The 26,064-nt window shown below is 41.4% G+C and overlaps 4 protein-coding genes across 5 annotated transcripts in view; 2 read left to right on the top strand and 2 right to left on the bottom strand.

The window, feature by feature from the left end:
* Positions 1-479: 479 nt before the first annotated feature.
* Positions 480-2,418, bottom strand: pfdn6 (prefoldin subunit 6). The gene is made up of 4 exons (XM_007554736.2): positions 2,222-2,418; positions 1,996-2,066; positions 1,790-1,914; positions 480-756 (listed from the first exon to the last, which is right to left on the bottom strand). The coding sequence occupies exons 1-4, from the start codon at positions 2,283-2,285 to the stop codon at positions 636-638; spliced, it is 381 nt and encodes a 126-aa protein (XP_007554798.1). The 5' UTR covers positions 2,286-2,418; the 3' UTR covers positions 480-635.
* Positions 2,419-2,797: 379 nt separating this feature from the next.
* mmgt1 (membrane magnesium transporter 1) lies at positions 2,798-5,941 on the top strand. Its single transcript, XM_007554737.2, has 4 exons — positions 2,798-3,011; positions 3,304-3,356; positions 3,603-3,706; positions 5,082-5,941. Exons 1-4 carry the CDS (start codon positions 2,813-2,815, stop codon positions 5,224-5,226), a joined length of 501 nt encoding a protein of 166 aa, XP_007554799.1. The 5' UTR covers positions 2,798-2,812; the 3' UTR covers positions 5,227-5,941.
* A 1,009-nt stretch (positions 5,942-6,950) lies between these two features.
* Positions 6,951-22,406, bottom strand: ints6l (integrator complex subunit 6 like). Its single transcript, XM_007554734.2, has 18 exons — positions 22,296-22,406; positions 22,100-22,177; positions 17,351-17,500; positions 15,370-15,459; positions 15,063-15,246; positions 14,835-14,963; positions 13,222-13,385; positions 12,911-13,063; positions 12,697-12,829; positions 12,305-12,399; positions 12,111-12,221; positions 11,667-11,882; positions 11,461-11,587; positions 11,230-11,372; positions 10,701-10,920; positions 10,247-10,612; positions 10,075-10,168; positions 6,951-9,256 (listed from the first exon to the last, which is right to left on the bottom strand). Exons 1-18 carry the CDS (start codon positions 22,404-22,406, stop codon positions 9,154-9,156), a joined length of 2,667 nt encoding a protein of 888 aa, XP_007554796.1. The 3' UTR covers positions 6,951-9,153.
* A 1,388-nt stretch (positions 22,407-23,794) lies between these two features.
* Positions 23,795-26,064, top strand: part of mospd1 (motile sperm domain containing 1) — a 5,348-nt gene continuing 3,078 nt past the window's right edge. The window contains exons 1-2 of one of the 2 annotated variants that reach the window (XM_007554732.2): positions 23,795-23,926; positions 25,759-26,048. In XM_007554732.2, coding sequence (XP_007554794.1) covers positions 25,907-26,048 — 142 coding nt within the window. In that variant the 5' untranslated portion in view covers positions 23,795-23,926; positions 25,759-25,906. The remainder of the gene's footprint in view (positions 23,927-25,758; positions 26,049-26,064) is intronic. The other variant, XM_007554733.2, reaches the window with a different exon arrangement.

Genomic DNA, 26,064 nt, shown 5'->3' with positions numbered 1-26,064 from the left:
TACAAGAACCAACCAGAAGTGACTTTCTCCAGACTTTCCGGATTTGTGTCGTTGAAGACGCGTGAGCCAAATGGAGAAAAAACAACAATGGACACGTGTCGGTTGTCTTTACAGGCCCTCGCTGGGCTCGCGCGCTACAAAAACGCCGCACCTGAAGGTGAGAACTGCTCTGCTGTTCCACGTGCGCCACTGTTAACGGCTCGTGCAGGAAAACACGGTAATGACGCAGTATTATTTTTAGTCGGAAGTCTGTGTGGCCTGAAAAACTAACATAGACAAGCTAACAAAACCTGGGGTGTTTAGTTGAAGAAAGTCTTATTTTTTTTCGTCTTTATTACCGTAAAAACTCGTTTTAAATGATGTTATGACCGACTATTTCTGTCTAAATGTTAATAGGAGGGCTAACATTTTCTCCCTTAGTATTACAATAATTGTTTATATTGTGCATAATTTAAACATTTACAATAAACACACAGGGAAATGGAAAACAAATGTTTATTAGTAACATCAGAACAGTCACAGTAAGAACATTGCAAATTAACGACAAGGTACAAGCAGAATTTCCTCAGCTCCTGAAACAGGTTTACATTGTGTTATTGTCCCTCGGCTGGGTGTTCAGCATGCTTGAAATGTAATCATACTTTTCCAGGAGTGAGGCCTTGGGCTTTCTGCAGGTCCTGCTGTAAACTGGTCAGGACCTCTCGCTGCTGTTCAGATTTCTTGTGATAGTCCTTAAGGAGCGTCTCGTATCTCTGACTGCAATGGAGCAGGAAGGAAAGGGTTGTTAGGTAAGAACAGACCAAATGCGCCTAACCAGGGTTGATACAGAAGAAAACCTTGAGACTTAAAGAGACATTCAGAACAAGCAGGTTGTCAATACGGTTTGTTGACTTACTTTATATAAATATTCTTATTGTGGGAAAGTAGGAAGGACCATGAAAAGATGTTTCACACAACAAACAACTTAAACCCAGCTGATCTCCTTGTTTAACAGTCAACCTGCTATTTTACTTATTTACCAAATGTTTAGTCATTCTCCTCAGTATCATAGCTAATCTCAAAATTAATTCTGAATAAAGCGCGAGTTTCACTGGCTTTGTGAGATTAAGAACAACAGAAGTGATTTAAATAGCAAAGAGTAACTTCTTTATAGAAACACTGTTGGGAATAATTCCAATGAAAATCTTGTAACCTGGTTGTATTTCCCTTTTGTTATAATTACACAAGATGTCTTTTTTTGGTTATTTTTATAGTTTCTTACCTGACTGAAACACCTCTAAAAAAACTCTGTCATTGCTTTAACTGTGTTACTTTAAGATCAGAATCCCCTCCTTTTTATTTCTTCTTCTGTGGTATTGTCTTTGCCTTTTGTCAGGTTGTCCTGCAGGAGAGGACTTGGTGCGGGCAGCCTCTAACACGATTATTTTTCATTTGTTCTCGTCAGAATAAATCGAGAAACCATCCATTTTAAAGACAAACCGTGTCACGGCCTAATTGCTCAATAAAACCAGCACAATGCAGAAAGGATCCGGTTACATATATACATTTTTTCCCCAAATAAAACACAAATTCACCCTGGAGCGTTCCACATTTTGTCACATAATACACAGCTGGGAAATATTGGATGACTTTTTCTTCTAAAGCTGTTGTTGCACTAAATGTTATTTTCAGACATCTGTGTAAAACATTGCACAATTATAACTTTCAAAAGGCACTGCATGTCATCTCTATATGAAGTGTATTGACTGTAAAGTAAAGGCACACAGATGAACAGAGAGTTTTTCCTTACATTTCTCCATTAATGTACTCCAGTCGTTTTGCTACCGTGGCTTTAGCTTCATCCAAATCTTGTTTCACTAACACAGGGCCGATGAGCTTAAAGACCGTGTTTGAGCTATCCAGCAGATCCAGCTCCTGGAGAGAGACACCTTATATTAATAATACAAAGAGCCCCCGTGGTGGTGTTTGATTTGTGGTCAAAAGAGAAAGACTTACCTCTTTAACAATGTTGTTCTCGGCCATCTGTGTCTCCAGCTTCTGTCGGGCTGAAACGCTCTTACTGACATCTGAAACAGACAGCGGTACGTCAGCACATCTGGATGGCTACCACGACAAATACATGCATTTATATGATATATTTATACACTGCTAACTGCCCCAATAAGGTATGCTAGCTTGGTGCAGCATGGCAGCCACCACAAACAGGCTCGTAAGCCCTCACCTTTCTGCGTCTGTGTATACTTTTCCACTTCCGCTTTTAACTTCTTCTGAATGGCTTCTGCCATGTTTGTTATTTTTGCTTCTAACGGCGTTATAAGTGAGATAAATGTGCTAAAAAGCTTAACTGTAGAACATGAGAGCTCAGTGCTAGCGGACAGGAAGAAGAGGTGGGCAGACAGGATGTTGTGGGGTGTTCAATGCATACTGAAGACTCGGGATTTCTACTTTCCTATCAGGCTAATGCCTCTTGAAGTATTTTTTAAAATTATTATTCCAGTAACGTAAACAAGATACATGTTAAGAATTATATATAATGATAATTTTGTGTGCAACTAATCAGTAGACTGACAATTAAAGATAAAGACATGCGACACAGATGAGAAGAAAAACAAAACTACCGTAAAAAAATCAGAACAGGCAAATTGGACATTCATATTTCCGAGGTAACAAAAATCAACATTTCTTAAAGTTGTCTGACTGAATCCGCGACTCCCCCGTCGCCCCCCCCAAAAAAAAAAAAAAAAGTTACCGAAACACTTATGATTTTTCATTTTCACAGAAAACTGAAGTCATTAGTTTTCTACGTATCGGAATGGATTTTCATCTGGTACTACGTTTTCAACATTATGACGCAGTGGTTATTTACGACACTTTGCGACGCTGTCTGACGTTTTACGGCAGTGCCCATAGTTCCCCTGCGCCCAGCTTCGAGATGGCTTCGTCGTTCTGGAAAGGTGTTGTCGGTGTCGGGCTTTTTGCCTTAGCCCACGCGGCTTTCTCAGCGGCACAGCGTGAGTTTCTCCGCATAGCGCTGGCAGTCCCGCCGGTGTCGGCTGGTTCTGGTCGGTATGACCGACAGATCGGCACCACGGGCCTGCCTCTCTGGCAGCTTAGCTCCGCTCAGTCAGCTCTGAGGCGGAAAGGCATTAATACTCACCTTTGACACTGATTCATTCATTCCCGCGGTGACATCTGTATTTTATGAAGGCTTTGATCGACAGTATTTAAATGTCGTTACGTTTGGTTCTGATTGATAGAGGAGTCGTGCTTCCTGGTCTCATTAAATCCCATCTCTCCGTGCAGATCGATCATACATGAGGCTGACAGAGAAGGAACATGAGACGCTACCAATTGACGTGAGTAACTTCAGGGTTTTTCTTTCAAAGAAGATATCTTGCAATACAATTACACTGCATGTAGTTTTATCTAATTTCAGAGGTAATTGAAGTGCCCATTTTTACAGCTAAAACTTGTCAATAATGCAAAACACAAGTGAAAACTAACGAAGGAAAAATATACAGAAGGAAAACACAAATGAATGTCATATTTATAAGTATCACCTATTCATCCCTTTCATCTTCACTGTCCCTCCCCTGTTTCAGATTGTCCTGCAGACCTTGTTGTCATTTGTGATGACATGTTACGGGATTGTCCACATTGCTGGAGAGTTCAAGGACATGGACGCTTCCTCAGAGCTGAAAAACAAGTAAGAGCGGAGCACCAATCCCCTCGATGTGGGAACTGTTGGCTCCCATTGTCACAGGGGAGCCTCCGCACTTTCAGATGCATTTATAGGCGCAGCTTTGTTGGGCTTTAACCCAAGAACATTAACCAAAATCCCATAACGCGGTTGTTGCTTCAAGGCCAGCTATTATTGTGCAGCCAGATGCATGTTTACCCCACGATGTACCTTCTGAGCCACTACTAGCAATGAAGCAAACATTTCAGGAAAATGGAGGGAACCTACAGTCTTTTCATTTAGTCTAGGTTCGCGTGAAGACTCGGGAAAATCTAGAAAGTGCTGGAAGTGTCTCTTAAAGAGGTCTCAACTACGTTATTATATCACCACTTGTGCAAAGTTTGTCCAGGAAAGGCTTCAGACGGGTATGAGTGTTTCTGCATGTACTGGGTGGCTGAGACTGGACAGCTAAGAAGCCACTTATCTCCAAGAAAAACACAAAACTGGCATTCTGGAAGATGTACCAAAGTCTTAAATACATGTATCTAAAATTAAGACCTTATATTTTGTCTTAAATTCATAAAAATGTAAGTTGGCCTTCAATATGTTAATCACAAGTCTTACTTTTTGGTCTTGAGACCATTCAGTCTCGCATCCAATGGAGTTTTTCTTGCAGGACTTTTCTGTCAGGCAAACGTTTGAGTCGCACACAGTCATTGTGTTCTGTGATTAAAGGCGGGTTGCTGCTACCGCTAACTACCTGCTAATATAGTTAGCTAGCTATCTAGATAGCTTTTTGAACCTGCCATGGGTGAGTGTAAATGTATCAGCAGTTGGCTGAATGACGTTCATCTTCACCACTGACTCACTTCTGTTGCTAATCCATAGGACGTTACGTTTATTTTCTGGAACTACTGAGGGTTGAAATGGTGGATTAAACAATTACCAAGATAATTGATTAATCCATCAATTATCTAGAACCACTTCTATATAAAAATGCGATTTTTCTTTGTACATTACAGGTCTTAGATTTAAGGCGTGTTAAGACCTTTAAGAGTGTTATATGAATCTGAGGAGCTGATTGTGGTGGCCTGTAGGAGAGTTGATCACTAAAGAAGCCACCTTCATGTACCCTGGAACAACCACTCTCTGGAGAAGAAAGTGTGGATCAGACAATTAGTCATGATGACATGGAATCATCCGGTTTGCATTTTTGGTGTCCAGTTAGATTTCCAAACAACTGATTTCAGTCTTTTAAATGATAAAACATCATTCGCCTAACAGTGCTCAGTAACAAGTAAAGTAAGGATAGCACTGGCTTACCCAGAGGTTTGTGTCCAGGTGTATTATTTGTAACTAGAACCTTGTTTTAGTTTATCTTTTTTTACCCCTCTCTCTTCAGAACTTTTGACACGCTGAGGAATCACCCGTCGTTTTACCTCTTCAACCATCGAGGCCGGGTCCTGTTCCACACGCCGAAGGAGGAGCCGTCCTCCAACCAGCAGGCTCTGCCCAACCCCATCAGGCTACGCAAGCTGGAGCATTAGCACTGAGCCGGGGCCCCGCCCGCCTCGGACCCTTCCGCCGCCCTGATAGGATTTTGTTTTTGTTAGCCAGGCTGAGGGGGAGGGCTCTGAGAACTTAACTTCTTCCACTTAAAAAAAGTTTTATTTATTAATAAACTAATACGCTGTCCAAAATTTGCATCTCTGTCCATAAAGTGGTTACCACCATAATCGACACTGACTGTGCCAACCCTTCTGTTTTCCATGCAGCTTTGTTTGTATATGTATATATATGCTATAATATAATGGCTTTAGAGTCTTAAGACACTCAGACGATTTTTTTTGTTTTTCTTTCCTCTTTTGAGCTAAATCAGAATAGCACTGCTCTTTTTGAATTTCTTTTCCACGGTCGTTTGATTTCACCCTCTCACTTCTCTTCCACTGCTGCTCATGCCAAGTTTTAAGTTTGTAGATGTGAGCTTTACAAACAAAAGATCCCCCGCGTTTCCCTGAGTGACGTCCTGCAGGCTCAGCGTATCCTGTTTGCGAGGGAAGTTGTTTGTTTTCGAGCCAGGAAATCAGGCTGGAGGTGAGAAGTGAAAGCAGGAAACATTACAGTCTTTCTAATGATGCTTTGGACCTTAAAATTCAAACAACTCCATTCGTTTCCGTGAGTTTTGTTTTCCATTATTTTTACGTTTTGTTAACATCCTACAGACTGTTTTTAATTTAATAAAATTCATACTGGTTTTACAAAGTGGATGTTTTTTTTATTTATATATTTCAATCACTGCTGATTTTTAAACTTGATAAAAATGAAAAATGCTATTTTATGACTAAATGGCTGAATAACTGTAGTTTATGTGTTGTGATCACTTCATGTAATGAAAGACAAATTGTAGTTGTTGGTGTTGGGCACCAGGTGGCAGTAGAGTAGCCTCAAACGTTCAAATGTGGGGAGATGAAAAGTGTTTCCAGACTGATTTAGCAAAATGTAAACCTTTATAACATAATGAAATACAAACTCTTTACACTGAGAAAACAAAACTGCATGTTTAAGTTTTGAAAAGATGAGGAATGCAAATCTTGTGCAAATTATGCCAATTATAGCTGCAGTATTTTTTTTATGTTCTTTTTTTTTTTTTACATATTTGTTAAAACTGTCCATGTGTTGTGACGGTTAACATGAGACAGATGATCTTTAAAAAATTAGCTCCTCTGCTTTTTCCCCAGTTCTAGCTGCATAAATAGACAGCTAGGTCAGAAACAACCAGTCAGAGCCAGGAGGAGGGTCTTAGTGCTGTCAATCAGGCTTGTGTACACGCGCTACAGTTTTCTCCCCTTCAGCAGAGCCTGTCATGAATGCTAAAGCTAGTTAGGATGGCTGCCAGTGACTGTAGATTAGCAGTTTTTGTCATCATTAGCATATTTAGTGGCGTGTACATGAGAGTTATTGACAGCACTAAGACCCTCCTCCTGTCTGACTGGATCTTTCTGATGAGGAGCTTTTATTTCTGCAGATGGAAAGAGTGGCTCCGTGGTTTGATTTTTTTTTCTGCCAGTTTAAACAAATATGCAAAAAAATCTTTTTTTTTTCTTTTTTTTTTACAAACATTACAAACTGCAGCTTCAAGCGGGTTTTAAATGGCTTAAAGAAAAAAAAAACATGTTTTTTTTGTTATTGGCTGGCAGGTTCTCTGTTTAAAATAAAATAAAATCCTCCTGTAAGACGAAAACACATTCAAACCAAACATTAAACGCCAATCTAGACGGTTCATTTTAACTTTTATTAAAAAAAAAGATTATCTTAAAACTTTGTGATTCATATATGTATTTAACAGTTTACAAAAAAAATGGCTTTCAAAATATTTCTTTAACTCTGACGTAAAGTCACAAAAATAATCTATATTGCCTATGAACATTAGAAAGTAGTGTACATTTTGTAGAAACAACCAGGAGAATAAAGAGAAGCTGCAGAGAGGAGGAGGGTGAAAGAGTCGCAGCCGGTTAACAGAGGGTCAGCTGAGCCTGGACTGCAGGAGGAAAACTGCTGGGAACGTTGGACTGATGGGGTCATCGGAGCGACTCCGATGCTGTGACAGTTAACTGTAGCGCGTGGCGGTGCTAGGCGATTAGAATCTGAACGGGCTGATGACCAGAAAGCTCATTTTCAGAACCAGACACCGTCGCCTGCTTTGTGTCAGATACAGCAGCCTCCATGTTTCTAGTAAAGACAAGGCCTCCAACTGCCGCCGTCTCATCTCACAAAGGAAATCTGAGAAAAATTCAAACTTATGATTGAAATTTGTTCTGTAGAAACTTCTTGGGATCGCAATTTCGTATTGATCAGATGCCAGAAAGTAGAAAATAAAACTCTTCTGACTTTGCTTACCTGCACCAGGTTAGCTAGTGTGCTTCATGAGACTAAGGTTGAGCTTTTTCACAACAAGTGTGAAACAAAGGATGAAAATATGGAAAAGCACCTCACGCCCACTGTTAAGTAGGGTAGAGGACTTGTAATGCTGTGGGCCAGTTTCTGGTCGAACAAGTCAGTAAAATAAAAACATGTCACCACTGGAGTCCTTCAACAGGACAGTGAGGTGAACATACTCAGATTTGTTTTTATTTTTCTACATGTTTCCATGTGAGATGATGCCACAGCAGTGAAAGAGGAAATTATTTTACAGTTTTTGAAGGGTGTTGCAGCGTAAAGAACGGTCGTAACTTCTGTATCCCAAAATACTGACGCAGTCAGATGCTGGTGCATTTTAAAAGGAATAAAAAACAAACAAAAAAAAACAGTTTAAAATTTACACCATGTTTAAATCTTGACAATATGTCCAAATAGTAAGAAAGGTGATCCAATTTGGATGCTTAAAACCATGTATATATGTTTATATATATATATATATATATATATATATATATATATATATATATATATGATTGGAAAACAAATACTGACTGAGGTTGAGCAATATGTCAATATGAGCTAAGAAATATCAGAATACAGGCTAACATTTTAAAGTAACATAAAATTTTTGTTCATTGCAATTGTTAGACGTTTGAGGGATTTGGGAATGTATTTACTGCATTTGCTGCCATTGATGAGCAAAGCTTTCCTCGGTTTATGTATGAGAGTCATTTTTTCATCCTGCATACTGTCGCTTTAAATAATAATCACACTTATTTTGTTGCCAAATGATATAAATTATTAATCTTTTGTTTAATTGGACTGTTTATATTCGTTGAATCTCCAGATTTCTTCCTATTATTATTCTGTTTAAGCTCTTTCCCATATTGCACAACCGCTCATGCCAACACATGTCGGCATCAACTAAAAATAGTCAGATATTAGGTAACAGGATCAACGTAGATAAAAAAAAAGTAATAAATAAATAAATAAAACAAAATCAGTGCGCTGTTTTTGTCGCAGACGTAATCTGGCTTAACCCGATTCCTCCTATCAGCCACAACTTTACATGAATGTTTAAGCTTTTCTCTATTTTTCTTTTTTTTAGTCGCGTAAAAGAATATTTATAAATGAGAACGACTTTCAGACCAGCTGAAAACGGGTCTGTTTGTAACAGCCGGGGTGATTTGGGGCAGGAAACCAGTAAATGACCAGTATATTCTGACACATGTGAGGATCAGCCCAGCTGTGTGGCTTTTCGTCTAGAGGAGTGTGTGAGTCTGCTGGACTTGGCCTCGCTGACGAAAAGCCGTCTGGGTGTTTACGTTCTCTGTCGACATCAGCATGTTCGTCGCCAGCGGCTCAGCTCCGAAGGACCCCGCCGTCCGATTAAACGACAACACCGCGGCAGCGCCGCTTTCCTTCTCTGCATCTCCGAATCCTCTGCTAGCCTCTTGTCAAGGCTGATCACGGCGCAGGTGTTTTGGTGGTGGCGGCGAAACCCGGTACAGTGACGAAAAACGGGAGAGGACGCCAGTGGGTTTTCTGCGTGTTTACTACCTGCCGTGATCGTTGGGAAGCGGAGAGCACGGCGCCGTGTCTTCCTCCGCTTCGGCCAGGGCGATCTCCAGCTGCTGGATCAACATGCGCTTCTTGAACCTGGCGAAACGAAACGAAGCTTTGTGAGGCAGAGGCAGGAAGTCAGACAGGAAACACAGCGGCTTGAAGGTTCAGAGGAGAGGAAGAAACCCGAAACCCAGCAGCAAATATGTAGATGGGACCTTTTTTTGTTGGTTCAGGCACAGTAAGACTGGATGTAGAACATTAATTTCTATTATTTATTTAGATCCAGACTTTGACTAGGCTACTCTTAACACATTAATCTGCTTTAAAGGGGCAGCAATATGTGTTTTCCAGGCACATGTTGCCATTTTATAGCATAATCAAGTAACTGTGTCACCTTCAGTTGTTATAAAAATGCTACATGTAACAAATATGACTTAAATTTTACTTTGTATTTTAACACCTTTAATTTGGGTCTCTGTCTCTTTAAGAAACTCCTTCTGTTTTTGAACTGCTGCCTTCAAGAAGTCATCACAGCATGGCTCCTCTGTTAACCCTTTAACAAAGTTTTTTTTTTTTTTACCAGCGTTGCACTGAGAAGAAGCTCCTATAATGAGCTCAGCAGCTGCACAGTTGCACCAGGCGTTTGCTAATTGCTGCTGGCTAGTCTGAAGGAGCTGGGGAAGGGCTGCTTTGTGAAGCAGAAGCTCTGAGGAGGAGATTTTGCCTTGAAGATGGAGCTATGTCCAAGCAGGCGTTTTGCAGAGTTGAACGGTTACCATGGAGATTAAAGGATTTCAAGGAATCAAAGCGACACTCCAGGTGTGTTTTTGATAAGAGAATAACTTTATAACATGATGTAAAGCTCAAAAAAGTTGATTTTACATGATACTGCTCCCCTTCTTGTTTCTTACCTCAGAGCTTCTTTGATTGCATGTTGGATGAAGTACTTTCGAACGTTCACCGGTCCTTTCACCTGCTGCAGCAGACTGAGTATGGATTTATAGTCTGGGAAGAACACACACGGATCGAGGTGAGAACTGACGGATTCTCTCACTGAGATCCGGTTGCCTGGTCTGTACTCACTCCGTCCAGGTTTGCGGACCTCCTTGATGACTCTGCTCCTCAGCTCGGCCTGGCAGCCGTCCAGCGGGGTTATGTAAATGGTGTCGAGCGCGGCGAAGTCGTCTTCGCTGCCGTCCAGCTCGCTCTGCGGACTCAGGCGGTCACAGTTGTGCCTCTCCTCCGTCGTCTGCTCCTCCAGGTGATCTTCGTCCTCCACCGCGCTCGCTTCCTCCACCTGGAACGGCGCCGCCAGTCCCGTCTTATCCTCCAGCGTCAACGGGGACGGACTGAGCGCCTCCGCGTCCGCCTCGCTGGGCCAGATCTCGCCAGAGTCCAGGCCGAGGACACCGTCGCCGTTGCTCTCGGTGAGCACCACGTTGTTCCCATCTGTTCACAATAAAAACAAAAAAATTAGTGTTTTTTTTTTTCCCCCCTCTGAACTCCATGAGAATCAGGCTTTCCTTCTTCATCCTACCTTTGTGCTGTGACGCAGGTTTGAGGAGATTCTGCTGGCCCGGACTCTTCCCCACCGCCACATGGTTGGTGCTGGCCGGCGGGGTCTGCGGTCGCCGCAGCAACGGGGACATGCTCCGTCTTCGCTTCATGGTGCCACCGGAGTTGGGGTCGCCGGAGTGGCCCCGCTTCTTGTTCTGAGGTCCGGCCACGAACTCGTCCGCCTCGTCGATCATCATGCCCTGGGGAACACGGTGGAGAACAGAACTGAAGAAACCAAGACAAGGCGTCCGTATCCGGCTGGGAAGACACGACACGCTGCACAGGTATCCGCAAGACAGGAGGAAGTAGAAGCAAAACGAGGCGTGGTTTCCAAAAATTTTTAGAAACAAAAAACTAAAAATGTGGCGTATAAGTTTTGGAACAAAAAAAGCGCTCAGTGTGTGTCTGTCACACAATGAAAGCAATTTAGAGTTGTGGTTTGTGATTTGACAAGACGTGAGAAAGCTCCAGGGATTACATGCACGCTGCAGGGGTCAGTAAATGTTTACCTTTTTATCCTGCTTGAAAGGATTCCCAAACGTGTGAAGCCGTTTGGGTTGATCGGGATCGAGCTCTCTCAACGGAGACGGCATCATCTTCAGGTACTCCTGGTAGTTTCCCATCTGAGCCACTGGAATGCTGTGCAGGAAGTCTAACCACAACAGAGACACTCATATCAATTCAAAATGGACGTCTGCGTCCCCTACGGAAGGATTTTCCAAAGACGTCGTCGGTCGTACCTTCGTCTTGGCCTCGGATCAGCTTCAACGAGGTCCGCAGCAGGTTGGTGCGCATTCTGGTGAGCTGATCCAAGAGGTTTCGCCTCGGGATGTCGTAGGCGTTCCGGTAGGCTTGCGGTTTCACATCCTGGGGAGACATTTTGATGGCAAAGCGCTCAGTGAACACCAGTCCTCTCCGCACAGAAAAGGTGTGCCGCCGTTCTCACCTTGTTGAGAAGAGCAATCTGGAAGCCGGCGAACTCTTTGAAGTTGATGTCGACCAGGCGGAGCGGCCCCTCTCCGGTGATTCCCTGCAGCAGCTGCTTGAAGTCCCGCCGGTGGGCCAGAGAGAGAGCGCTGGAGTGGTTCTTCACCTTTATGCCCGTTTCTTGAGGCGCTTTTTTCCCCACGGACACAATTAGGCGGTCCGATTCAATTTTTGCCTTGAGTAAGAAAAAAAACAAACAAAAAAATAGGAAACAAAGATGAATTGGGATGACATTCAGACAGAGTCAACCTTTGAACCAGGTGCGCTCGTTTACGTTTGCCGACAGCAGAACAAAAGTGAAGTAAACTGATGTGTCCTGGATGTGGTAGAATAGATAAACATTTACAGTAGCGGTACGTTTGCATTACATTAGGATGTTTCTCCTTCCCTCATTGCTGCTCACCTGCTGGCTGAGCTTCTTCAGGTATGAAATGACACTGTAGCTCAAGCCGCAGTCCATTGTGTCGGCGATGAGGTTTGGTGCTCCCATCATCCTCATTGCCTTTTTTAAGGGCTGTCAGCAGATAGCAGAACAGCGTCTTGGTGAACTAAATCAATCAATAAAAGCAACACCAGAGAACGCCGAGTGGTTTTTACCAGCAGGTAGTACGGAGGCATCGTCTTCAGGTACATCTCGAAGGCCTGTCGCCACTTCAGGTTTGGTTTGAATTTATGAACTTTAAATAAATCGTCTGAAAGGACAAAAGAGGTTGTCTGAGACATTTTTTAGCAACTCAGGATTAGTGAGTAAATAGATTAATTGATAGATTAAGCCATTGAATTTAGCACCAGCTCTAAAAACAGCGAATAAAACCAATTAATCGCTCAATAAAATAGAATAATCGATTGATTAAGATCAATTAATCGTTAGATAAAATTGGTTAATTGATCAATAACATTGATGTGAGGACCAGGAAGCCGTTGTGAATTTAGCACCAGCTGTGGTCTACTGACCCAGGCGTTCTGTGGGTTAGTGCTGGGAGTCTTACCGAGGAGTGGAAGAAGGACCGGATAGTTGTAAGGCATGACAAACAGGTTAACACAGGTCAGGGTGGTGCTGGCCTTGAGGTAGCCAAACGGTTTTCCCAGGTCGTTTTGCTTCCCGCTGCTGCTGACAAAAACCTGAGGACGAGGCGTCAGGTGATCAAGTTAAAGATTACAACCACGAGAAAAACGGAGAAACCCGACCGGCGTTCAGCCTACCTGCCAGCACATGTGCGGGGATTTCCTTTCCAGGACGTACTGGGTGAGTGGGGACGGCTCCAGCTCGTATTTGTCAAAGGGAAGTTTGTCAATCACCATGGGCTCACAGTCCACACAGGAGAAACGCACCACGGGGTGAGCGGAGCGAGGCGGCTGGGGGGAACGAGAAGAAGCTAATTTAGCACAGGGGTTTAGCTCAAAGATTTGAATCGCTCGATACTCTGACGGTGCCTCAAATACACCAAGAAAAACCCATAAATTGCTACAAAATAGTAGTTGAGAAAACCAAAATAAGAGCAGCAACTGCTCACCAGGGTTGGAGAGTTCTGGTCCGGCCAGAAAGACTCTGGTATGGGCCAGTGGCCGACCGGGACCCCCGTCTTTGGGTTTGGTCGAACGTAGATTAATTTGTGGCAGCTGTGCCAGGGCTGTGGGTTGAAGGTTGAAACGGGACGACTGGACTCCACAGAGTTGTCTACAACGGTCAAGAAACAGCAGAACAAACCCAATAAATATACAGATATTGCAGCCATTTAGAATCTTTAACACAGCTTAGACACAGCGCCTTGCAAACGTACCACATTTTGTCACATTATAGCTAAAAACCTATAGGTATTTTATTGGTACTTTATATAAAAACCAAAAATCTAAAAAGCAAGCCACTTATTCAGGGATGTACAGGCCTGGTTTTCTACGCATCACATCGTCCATGTAGGCCACAATGTTTAACTTCTGACTCATCTGACCAACCTGCTTCCACATGTTTGCTCTGTCTATTGTTTCTGGAAAACTGCAAACCAGACGAACCAGCTACGGTGTTACGGCCCTCGTCTTTCCTACCATCTTCACAAGTTCTGATGTCAAGGCCTGATGATGGAGGCGTACGACCATGTCTTGGTTCAGCCAAAAGTTGTGACATGCTTTTCAATATTTAGATGATGGATTGGAAGGGAAGATGATTAAAGTTTGGAATATTGTTTTGTAAAGCAATCCTGATTAAAAATTCTCCACAACTTCCTTCATGATGTGTCTGCTGTGCTCCTTGGCCTTCACGATGAATGTTGTTCACTAATGTTCTTTACTAATTAGGTGACCTCTGATGGCAGTTGGTTTAATTTTAAGGCCTTTTTAAAGTCCACTATGAATAGAAATTACGACCCATCTCTCCTCAGAAATGTACAAACGTCACCCAGTGGCTGAGAGGATAAAATTGAACTGATCCATGATAGAAAGCCAGCTAGCTAGCAAGGAAATATTAGTAGCTAGTTAGCGGTAGCCTCATCTGTCTTGAGTCACAGAAAGCAATGAAGACGTCTGAGTGCGACTCAAACTTTTGTCAAACACAAAAATCTCGTGAGGAAAAAAAAACATAGAATATATGATATTAACCAGTCCTGTCAAGATCAAATTTAAGACCTAGGATTAACAAATTAAATGATGTTTTAAACTAAATTCAAGACATTTTAAGGCCTTAACGTATGCATGAGAATTTAAGACTTTGCAAGACTTTGTAAGGATGCACGGACACCCTGTGGATTCATTGGACTTTATTTAAAGTTATCATAGTGAAATACTTGAATAGTTATATTTCCAGTTCACAGTTGTGCGCCACTATTAGGGTACGTTGTTGTAATGAGATACAATGTACTGTAAATACATTTGCAAAGCTTTTTTTTCTCAAAACTCTCATGTTACCAATCAATAAAACAAAACAGAAGGTGGGATCAGTTGTTTTGTTCAAACGTCATAAATACTGTTTCCTTCTGTCAACATTATGTTTGCTGCAGATACCTGCAGGAAATGTGACGAGGTCGTGTGCTCTTTGACCTTATGCACCTGACTGGACTCGGTCTTAACCTTTTCATTTGGATGCAAGCACCATTCCACCTGCAGCTTTTAAGTTGTGTGTGCATCAAAAATTCACCTTCTCCTCCGAGAGGCGGATCCGGCCCGGTCTTCTCAAAGTTGATGACGACGCCGCTTTGGACCTTTTGCACCAGAGACTCCAGACACTGGTTTAGCATCCGTTGTGTTCGCACGCAGTACGACCGACCTGAGAGGATCAAACTTCACGATGAGTTCTCGTCCAGCAGGGAAAAAAACAACTAACGAACCGAAGAGGAAGAAGGCACAGAAGAAGAAAACGCCAAACCTCCCGTGACTTCACACATCTGCGTGATTGCCGACTCATCTGTGGGGACGCTGCCGAGCTGCTCGTTGTCCGGCGCGGCTGCTCCCGGCAGCCTCAGCACCAGAGCGAACAGCCGCTGGTCCCAGCGAAAAGGCTCCTTGGTGAGCTCGCTGCCAGCCAGAGGGGAGTTCAGGGGCAGGTGCAGCTGCACGGCGGATCGAGACATTCACCGTTACTTCAACACAGAGAGCTGAGAAGCTTCCGAAGCAGCGGCTGTACAGCTGGAGCTGCTACGGAACACAGGATGTTGATGGTCATTCTGTCTCACCTCATCTGGCACCCCGGAGCTGTTTGTAAGCTTATTCCCATCAGTGATGGTAATGATCACAGATGGCTCCAGGAAGAATGGGTTGCGGCCCTGGAGGGAAAACAGCCGCATTCAGCAATCAGGCTGAAGAACAGCGAGTCCATTTCAGGGCTGCAACTAACGATTATTTCAGTAATCGATTATTCAGACAACTAATCGATTAGTCGTACAAAAAAATATATATTTTTCACACGTCATGCAAATTTTTCATATAATCCCTTGAATATTCATGTAGAATATTAGAAATACATTAAAATATGCAAATAAAAAAGGAATACAAATCCATTTTTAAATAAGAAAACAAACATTTTGATCACATGAAGAGTAAATGATTAATTTTTTCGTTAACCGATTAATAATTGGAGAGCAAAAAAAGTTTAATGGCAGATTTAGGTTTTTACAGAATTTGAATCGGGTGAAGCGAAAACTATGCCACTTTAGGATGTCTGGGTAGAATGTATTTACAAAGCATTTTTATTTTATCTTAAACGCAAAATGTATATATTTTTTATGTTTTTAATTTAATTACCACTCTGGGTGTGTTGATCTGTCAGTAAATAGTCTTTTTTGGAGTCCACATACTCCAGTGGACAATTAATCGATTGCTAAATCAGTTGATATTTATTTAAATAATCGATTAATCGTGATTAATGCGATTAATCGTTCCAGCCCAAGTGAATTTAAGTTCACTACTCTGCTTTCCTGCCTTTATACTCCACAACCTGAATCTGGGCTCTGAGCAAAACAGATTCCTCTTGCTGGCTTTACAGAAATGTTTAAACAGAAATCAGCATGTAATGTCCAACATAAGCTCTCTGTAGCTGCGGCTAATCTTTACTTTATGTCATAATGTCCTTGTGCTACCATTTGAGGGCAGCGCAGTAGAGGTTAGTCTCTAATTCACACATATGGGGAACGCCTAAGCAGATTTACACACTCCTGATGTACAGAAGTTGTCTCACTGTAGTAATCCATTTCTGCCTTCGAGCGGAGAGAGCAAGATAAAAAAAGGGGGAATGTTGATTGGATTAGGCAACAGCCAAAAGACAATTTTCCCCTCGCTTTTTTATGGAATAAATGAATAAAAAGTAAGAAAAACACAAAAACAATCTTACTAACTTGTGTTAAAAGGATTAAAATGTTCGGTTTTTTAATATAAAGCTACAAAATCTTGCTTAAATTAGTCAAAAACGTCTTTCATATCATATTTCTTGCATTTTGTACCTCAGCTTTGTCATTTTGTCCCAGTCTGCTTCCATAGTTCATACTTGTAACAAAACCGTTTCATACTCATGTACTTAACCATTGTACTACTTAATGTCAGTTTATTTCTTATTATTTTAAGTATATTTTGTTAAAGAGAGTAAGAATAATTTGTAGTTACAGTGATATAAAATATAGCAATCAAAATGTGACATTTTGCACTTTTTTTGTCTCACTGAAAGTTTTTAAATAAATCTGAATATCAGATAATAAGAATCTAAGAAAATTCAACAGACAGTTTTCAAATGATCAGTTCTTTATTAAGGTAAAAAAAAACTGGTCAAATCAAACTAGGGGTATGTGAAAATATAATCATCTGTTAAATCCAAAATGAACTCTGATAAACTATAATGTTTTGGTTCAGATTAACTAGCCGACCAGTCACAGGTCAAGTGATTTCTTGACCTGTAGATTCAAGAAATCACTTAGTAAAAACCTGTCTGACACACAAAGTCGACTAACAGATCTCAAAAAGCAACACGGCATGGCCTAACCCAAGAACATTTAAAAAACAACTTGTGTCTGGTTTTCATAAATGGAGAAAAAAATGCAACAATGGTGGCCAAAATTACTCCAAAAGCATATCAACGATTCAACCAGGAGGCAACAAACAAAAAACTAAAACAACCTGAGAAATACTGCCTCAGAGCTCAGTGATCGTGGTGGCTTGTTACGATACCTGTCCGTAGTTGTCAATGCCAGAGACGAGGCGGTTGAGGTTGAGCAGGTCGAATGCTGTGCGGAGTGCGTGCCCAAGTGTGGTGAGCCCAGATGCCTGCAAGTTCTTCAGCTCGCACATGAAGGTAGCGTGGTTCTCCTTCCAGCCTGCCTGGAACGCAAAGAGACCGAGTTCAGGCCGAGAGAAACAGGCGCCGGAGAAAAGGCCTGAAGTCGGCAAACATCTACCGACTTAAAATAGACGCACACCCACGCGTTTGCATGTTATGTTATTACAAAGAAGAAGAAGAAGAAAAACAAAAGAAGTTTTGTTCTCATGTAAATCAAACCGATTAAATGATTCAGATCATTTTTTGGTGGCTGGGGAAGAAAGTAAAGTCGGTTCTGAGTGACGCAACGTTACCGACCGCAGTGGCCGATGAACGCTGAAGTTCAGAGACGGCCGTTTAGTTCGTGCGTAACAGGAATCCAGAAATACACTTCCCACTGCTGTACGTCCTCTGCGGGAGACTTTCACTCCCACAGGAGGGAGCGCGAGTGTGCAACTGCTTTTCCACTTTTATCTACGGGGTCAACTGCTTTAGTGCTGCAGCTTTATGCTTAATCTAAGGATGACCTGCAAGCTTACATCTTCCTCTGCTGAGGGAAGGAGGGTAAGAGGCTGCAAACACACAAAGGTGAACAGCAACAGATCCTTGTGGAACGTGCATACAGCTACATGAGCATTAGGAGATGGTGAAATAACTGTCATGCATTCAGAGTGATGACGTTAAAGTTACCAAACACTAGGGCTGCAAACAGTGTTGTGGTCAAGACCACCTAACCCGAGACCAAGACAAGACCAAGACCAGAGTGTATCGAGACCGAAACAAGACCAAGACTTTTAGGGTCCGAGACCAAGTCAAGACCAAGACCGAGGGAAGTCAAGACCGAGTCAAGACCAAGACCAGCGGCCCACGCTACATGACACAATAAAATGTAAAATATGATCGAAATTGCTTCTCAAAATAATCTGAAAGATCCATATTCCCATAAAAACACCTAGATATTAAATACTTAATAGATTTTACCAATATTACATATTCCATTTCTGTGCTACAATGTGTGATGGTCTCGTGCCATCCCTAAAAACATAACGCCCTGGGCATTTGCCCATATTGCTCATATAAGAAACCACCACTGTTGCACCATTAAACATAGCAATTGAGGCAACGCCCTGACGGTAAATAACGCTCAACTATGAACACTGACCAAGGAGCAACAAGCAAGAATTAACCAAGCAGAAGGTGCTCATCGTTATTGTTTTCACTCTCTATCCCAGTACATGAAGCCAGGTAGTCTGACACCATGGCAGACATTACAGCTGCCACTTTGAACAAAAACAATCAAAGAGCAATGTGCATGCTCTGCGTGCTCTTTCGTTCTTGTGTTTTAGTTATTTGTTAATTTAAATATCAACGTACATAATTAAATAAAATAATGATGCAGTGTACACAGAGCATTACAAGAACAAAGAACCGGTGTTCTGTCAGGTCAGATCGTCATAAGCTTAGCACGAACTCACAATTTAATGACTTATTTTTGTCATAACTTGCTGTATGGTGAACTGACAACTCCTCTGACGGTCGGACTTCTTAATGCGCATGTGCAGGCATGGTACTCACTGCATGTTTGCTATTCTAACAGCGTATGATAATCTGATAGAACAACGGCTCTCAGTGAGTGACACTCCAGTCCTATCTAATAAGTAAAGAGCCGTGGAGAAGAATCGACTGTTTCTGAATGTCATGACTGGTCTTGAAATAATTTGCCGAGTCCTCAGAGCCAGAGACCGAAACAAGACCGAGACCAAATGCGGTCGAGTCCGAGACGAGACCGAGACCATCAAAAAATGGTCTTAAGACCGGTCTCGAGACCAAGACCAACTTCGAGTACCACAACACTGGCTGCAAGTGACAATTATTTTACTAATCCACTATTCTACTGACTATTATGACAAATAATTGGATTAAAAAAAATAAAAAATTGGCACATTGTAGAGATTTTTCATTTAACCAAAATGTTGGAAATACGTTAAAATATACAAACAAATAATTCAATACATTTTTTTATGAGAAAATAATCACTTCTTTAGTGAATCTGAACCGAGTGAAGCTAAAACTATGGCACTTGAGGCGTCTTGGGTAAAATATCCTTACAGATGAAGGTGTTTTCATCGTAAGTGCAAAATGTGTATATACTTTGTACAGTTTGGGCTTAAATAGTACTCTGAATATGTTGGGGGGTTTTGTTAGCAATTTGCCTTTTTTGAATCCATTTAACGATTAATGATTAATAAGTTAGCTGACGATTATTTGAATAAAGAGTTCATCACGATTAATCGTTTCAGTCCCATCAGACCCAGACTATCCTGTATAGATCAGAAGAAACGCTGTGCTTAATAATTCAGACTACAGAATATTTCTGCACAATCCTGTCTCTTTGGCTCGCGCTCTCTCTCTCTCTCCCTCCCTCTGTCTCTCTCTCTCTCTCCCTCTCTCCCTTCCTCGACATCAACAATTTATTGCATCTGTGAATGTGCAATCACACACCGGCCCCAATCAGTACCACCTCATCTTTTCATTGTGAAGCTCAGCGCGGCTCGCAGAGCGGGCCACAAACAGCCAGAGGGAGGGGAAGAAAGAGCAGCTCAAGACTCGCTGCACAGACGAGGGAAAGCCCCGTCAGACGGCAGCGCCGCGGACGGCTTTACGAGACGGAAGGAGAATCACATCCTAGTTTGTTTGATCGAGGTGTGTGATGCACAAGTGTTTGTCTGGTGGCCACATTTACAAATTGTTGCGAAAGCTACGGCACCGACCTGCGACGGCTTTGCACCCGTTTCACACTTGCGAGCAGTGAAACTCCCACCATGGGGACATGAGCTAAAAACAGTTATTCTGCTGTGGGTTACGTGGGGGGAATAAAATAAAAGGTTGATGCAGACAGTGTCATTTCAGTCATTTTCCTTAGTTACTGACAGGACCATTTAGGCCTGGACTTTGACTAGGCCGCTCTGACGCATGAATATTTGATCCGAGCTAGTGCTGGACAATGATAAATAATTAAACACGTTAAATTTTCTATTAAAAACCAAAACTATAAACCACATTGATAAAGTTAGGCTGTAAGATTCAATAAGACCGACGATACATGCAGCCTAACAGGAAGTAGGTTGGGGTCAATATCGTTTATGCGATTTTAGAAGATGAAAAAGGCATGGACTCGATTTGCATTGTTTCCGGTTGTACTGAAGCAGATTTGCCTTTTCAAACAGTCCTGCAAATGGGTTTTGTACATCAACATATTGCTAGATGAGCAAGTGTCATCATGAATCCATAAGGTCCTGTAAGTCTTTTAGCTTTTTAAAAATAAATCTTATTAGCTATTGTTTTTTTTTAAAGATTTGCATAGAAACTAAAGTTTTTATTCAAAAAGATATCCAGCTAAGCTTGTTTGGTTGTGCTGGATTTTATTTAGGGGTGTTGAATATGTATATGCATTTTGTAAACTTCAGATTTATATTTGTAATAACTGTGGAAAACCATGTATAGTTCTCCTTTCACTTCAACAAATAAAGCGGTTTGTGGTTCAGATACTTTTGCATTGCAGTGTAAGGCTTTGGAGACGCTCTGTGTGTATATTAATTATAGCGATTTGATTTGTGACACAAGTGCACAAAGTAGAAAATCTGATTTCAAACTTCTTTAAAACATGATGCAAAGTTAAAGACAAATATATATTGTGAATCCTTAACATTCAGATTAGCTCAGTATTGTCTGTATTTTGTAAAACAGGGGGAAAAAATATTACTAATCCATATCAAAGTTTAAAAACATGCAACCTTTGCATTACACTTCACAATTGTTCACCACTTTGTTTTGGTCTTTCATAAAATCACCTTGAGAATGCATTGTGATGTGATGAAATGTGTAAACGTTAAAGGGAAATGAATAATTTTGCAAGGCGTCGTAGCCTGTAGACACAAGTTGGGCCAGCCTGATGAATTCCACAATATGGAACAGCCACTGAAGGAAATTACGTAATTTGGGGGCTTGTGTGCATACTTGGGATTCTGCTTTAAGGGGTAGGAAAAACTCGGAGATGTGTGCCAAGTCATAAACAAGTCAATAGAATAGGGATGAGTACATCTGTTTTTATGGCAGGAAGCGGGGAAACTGCTGCAGAGATTGAGAGGTTGCATGTCCTGTTTTCTCTGTGTATGGCAATTACCGGGAGTTTCTATGCAGGAAGCCTCTCACAGCATCAGTATGACAAATAATTATCATGTGAATGATGATAATTCTGTTCCAGCGAAGTCGTACAAACATAAAGAGAATCTCATGATGAACGGGGCTTATCAACTTTCATCCAGGAATGGCCAATGGGAGTGCAACCTTGATGAAGGGGGAGGGGTGAAACATGATTGGCAGGGACCTCGACCAGTCTGCGTGAGGTTCTGTGAAAAACGAGTGACGTCACGAGGGATAATAAATTTCCCCGCCTCCATCTCAACGCCCGAGAGTTTTCTCGACACAAAAGCAAAATGTCCGCTGGATGTTCGGATGCAGTGCGGCTCCGGGTCTGCGGCTGTTTGGAGCAGTAATTTGCCGTTTTTTCGCCACCGGCGAACTTAAAGGAAAATAAAGTCTCACTGACAAACAAACACGTTCGACTTGGAAGTGTAAACATGGTATCATTTGCTAATTACCTTCACTCCGTATGGTGGCTCATCGAATGTAACTAGCATGTACCTGTCGCCTCTACTAGCCGGGTCTCGGGCACGCAGCTGTCAAAAAAGAAAACCAAAACAGCATATATTAATGTTTACCGACTTTCGCCAAGGAACCCTGAGCTCACCAAAGGTGCAAGCTTGCTGAAAAAATCCGGGTAGAATCCATCTTTACCTTCATAAAGATCTCAACCGCGCCTTTAGCAACGTCCAGATACGTCGTACCCAAATAAGTGCGCTGATTCATAGAGGCGGACGTGTCTAACAGAAAAACTAAAATAGGCATTTTAAATGTAAAGCCGCGGTGGTATGCTTTTCTAAAATAACTGTTACCCACATATGAGCTATCGTGCAGCCAAACAGTTCACTCATGTGTGCATATATATTTGTTATAATAAGCCCCCCCTCCAGCAGAGGGCCGATGCATCTGCCCTCTCTGTGTCTGCCTTTCTGAGGCTGTTTTAACAGCTCGCGCTGTTCAACTTCTGCTCCTAACCGAATGGAACGCCCCGCTCCCCACACTGCAAGCCCATTGGCCAAGCCCCGGTCTGTTGGCCACGCCCCCTGTAAATATAATTATATAAAGAGGTAGTAACGGTTTGCACTCTGTGATCAATAGTAGGTTCAATAAGTGGAACAAACAGGCTATTGGTAAAATGTGTTTGCTCCAGTAATATGTTTTCCTGAGCTGAAACAACTAAAAAGAAAAAAACAACAACATCAAAAAACAACAACTATTGGTTGTATTTATGTAGAGATCATAATAAGAAGTGACATTTCTTGTCAGTTCCCACTTTATCCCGCCTCCTCGGCAGCTGCTCTCTCACTATGCTGCCCTTCTTGTGCTGCGTTCAAAGAGCTTCAGGAGGACCGCAAACATACCACAACACAGCAAGAGAAGTACATTTCGCAACATGAACGCGATGTTAAACTCATGTTTATATCGCTCCTCCTGAGTGATATTGCAACGCAGGATAAAAACGTACTCTTACGCTGTGAAGACCAGCAGAAAAAATATTTATAAAATGTCACATTCAGCAAGACAGGAAATACATCATTCAAATAAGCAAAAAAAATATTTATCAGATGTTAAATAAATGCTGCAAGAACACTCGTGTTTTCCCCACAAGAGACATCAAATGAGCAACAGGTTCAGCTTTAATAAATGTCTGTCAGGGGCAATAGCAAACATTACATTACAAGGAAATTTTTAAATTCACATTTTTTTGTATAGTAGAGTTGAAAACTCCAGATTTGTTTGGCTTGCTAAATTAAATTATTACTTTCATCACTTTTACTGTTATTGAAATATAATTAGATTCAAGGTTCTATTTTACAAAAGCTAAAAATAGTTTGATATGAATATTTGTACATTTATACCTCCACAAATAGTAAATTTAAGGCTTAGTAGGCATAAACTGTTGCAGAAAGTCTATGTTAAATTGGACTGACAAATATTTTTGTAATTCATCTCTAGAAGAAAAATAACAAATCTGTTCACTAGAGTTCAAAGCATAATAAGTTCTGTAGGCTAATTGCTAATGCTAACACAAATTATTTCTGAATCTCAGGTGACATTTGTCTATTAAAGGTCAAATTTCTTTTGCAGCGGTTGTTCAGGGGGTTTTCCATAGTTTTTAGACGTTATGAAATGATAATAAACACGTTACCGCTGCCCTCCTCCATCCCAGCATGCACCGCGCCGTCTGCAGCATAAAGAAAAAAGGCTAAAGAGAGACAACAGGGTGGGATTACAGACGCCTGTTGTTCCTGGTGTATTCTTGATAAACATATGCTGACAACGAGGTAACGTGTCGTTCTTATCTTTTGTATCCTTTAAACAACTATATGCTTTCTCCTCTGTTATGACACAGCAGCAGCACAACGTTAAGTTGCTGTTAGCTGGAGCTATCCTAGCCGGCTAATACTAGGCTAGTAAACAGAGACACAATAATGTTGTATAAAGATATGTTATAACGGTGGCAGGGTCAAAACATGGTGACGTTACTTTTAGCTTACAGTCCCCACAAGTAAAATATCGATCTCATAATTATGAGTAAGCTCTTATGGAATAATTTAATGGGAATTTGTGCATGTTGTGATTATTTACCCTGCATAAAAACCAACATAAATACGACTAAAGTAACATTTATAACAATATATATATATAAAAACATTCACATATCGAAAAGCCTGCCAGATTTTTTTTGCCAATGTTGTCGTGATTCCATGGTAATAATTACGGCCAACATTGTGTTGCGACACTAGTCTCGGCCCGCGAGCTCCAACCGTGTAACCATGTAAACAGACCGAGGGCCACGTGACCAGCCGCGCGGACTCCACCTGTGTGAAGGGTTAAACTCCGACATCATATGCTTTTATTGGGAGTTACCTCAATAAAAGGTAACTCCCAATTACCTTGGTTGTTTTGTTGTTGTTTTACCCAACAGCCTTGCTTTGTGTGAAATGTATTTGTCAAACTACGTGAAGCATTGTGTGTTCGACATTTTTTTTTCAAACATACTGCCTTATGTTACGGCAGAAATTAAAATATCAGGAAATCATTCTTATTCTTTAAATTTGAAGTGTTGTTGTCAAGTTTTTAGTAGAATAACAGAATAACATAGCTACCTACCGAGTATTTTCAGGTAAATTTTTCCCATACCTAGTTTATTTAAAGTTAAGACTTTTGTTCCAGATGTGTACTAAAGTATAAAAGATGCACTGATCAGCCTCTACCTGTCTAAACTGTTGCACAGTTTTCTTTCTGGTCTGACCCATTTAATTTTATTTTGACCTATTTAAATTTTTTCCAGAGGACCATAACACAGAAAGAGCGAAAACGATTATACTTGCAATTTCTGATGTTCTTTTCCATGTTTTATAGCTTTGAATCAAACAGAAAAAGAAGAAAGTTTGACATTATTCCTATTTTTGAATCAAATCATGCACCTTGAACTCCTGCTATGGAATTTTCTGTTAAATAATGAGAACCGAATCCTTTCTCTTTGAGAGTTTTATTAAATCTTGTCATAGCAGGAAGAACAATGTCACATATGTAATGTTCCTCAAAGTTTAGGCTGCTCGCTGGCAGAAACAAAATTTATACTCTGTTTTGAAACCACGCTTCCTCTTCCCACTCCCACTTCTCAAGATGACCTCCACATACCACCAGCTGGAGCAAGACTCCTAGTTACACCACTTAGTTCATGCCTAGCAGACACTCTGATTTATTTTACCCAGTGATCAACTATTAAGTGCATGTTAGTAAAAAAAAAAAGCCAAAATTTCCATTACATTCCAAAAAAAACAACAAACAAACATGATGATTATTTGTTTTTCAATGTTTGGCCCATGAAGCAAAAACTAGCTGAAGTCAAGCCCTCCCTATTTAAATGGTACATCTCTACTTAAACAAATATTTTTTTCTGGATAAGATACAGTTAGCACAATTGTAAAAAAAAAAAAAAAAAAAAAACACTTAATACGAGCTTGATAAGTTCCATTTTGTTTTTGTTTTGTTTTTTTGTTGTTTTCAAGGGCAGTTTTATTTACAGAGACTTCATAATCCACTTTATTTATGGTTCCTGTTAATAACAACTCTTCAATAACTCTTTTGTTTACGTGGCTCTCCACAGGAGCACGTCATGGCCCTGAGGAGCTGAGAGCGGTGCTAGCTTGTTCTACATTTGTCGGGGTGTTTCCACAGTTGGGTAGTTGCTTGTGAAGACTGGGGGGGCCCGGTCAGAGAGTGGACAGGGAGGGGGCAGAGCTCAGCTGGAGCCAATGCAGCAGCACCAACTAGCGGAGGGAAACCTTCCTGTGTTCGTGTTCCCAACCGAGCTCGTCTTCTACGCGGATGAGCAGTCGTCTCATAAGCAGGTGCTCACCCTCTACAATCCCTATGAGTTCGCGCTCAAATTCAAAGGTAGGGGGAAAATAGT

This window comes from Poecilia formosa, unplaced genomic scaffold (assembly GCF_000485575.1).
Source record: "Poecilia formosa unplaced genomic scaffold, Poecilia_formosa-5.1.2 Scaffold66, whole genome shotgun sequence".
Classification (NCBI taxonomy): Eukaryota; Metazoa; Chordata; class Actinopteri; order Cyprinodontiformes; family Poeciliidae; genus Poecilia; species Poecilia formosa.
This window is presented reverse-complemented; position numbering and strand designations above follow the sequence as displayed.

Excerpts from the sequence above, each read along its gene's own strand:
- pfdn6 (XM_007554736.2), bottom strand. The coding sequence starts at position 2,285 with ATGGCAGAAGCCATTCAGAAGAAGTTAAAAGCGGAAGTGGAAAAGTAT. Across the intron at positions 2,067-2,221 it reads GTATACACAGACGCAGAAAG|ATGTCAGTAAGAGCGTTTCA; the intron begins GTGAGGGCTTAC and ends TGTCTGTTTCAG. Across the intron at positions 757-1,789 it reads GAGTACATTAATGGAGAAAT|TCAGAGATACGAGACGCTCC; the intron begins GTAAGGAAAAAC and ends GCTCCATTGCAG.
- mmgt1 (XM_007554737.2), top strand. The coding sequence starts at position 2,813 with ATGGATTTTCATCTGGTACTACGTTTTCAACATTATGACGCAGTGGTT. Across the intron at positions 3,012-3,303 it reads GGCTTTCTCAGCGGCACAGC|ATCGATCATACATGAGGCTG; the intron begins GTGAGTTTCTCC and ends CTCTCCGTGCAG. Across the intron at positions 3,707-5,081 it reads TCCTCAGAGCTGAAAAACAA|AACTTTTGACACGCTGAGGA; the intron begins GTAAGAGCGGAG and ends CTCTCTCTTCAG.
- ints6l (XM_007554734.2), bottom strand. The coding sequence starts at position 22,406 with ATGCCTATTTTAGTTTTTCTGTTAGACACGTCCGCCTCTATGAATCAG. Across the intron at positions 13,064-13,221 it reads ACCAGAACTCTCCAACCCTG|CCGCCTCGCTCCGCTCACCC; the intron begins GTGAGCAGTTGC and ends CGTTCCCCCCAG. Across the intron at positions 10,613-10,700 it reads ACCTGCGTCACAGCACAAAG|ATGGGAACAACGTGGTGCTC; the intron begins GTAGGATGAAGA and ends TATTGTGAACAG.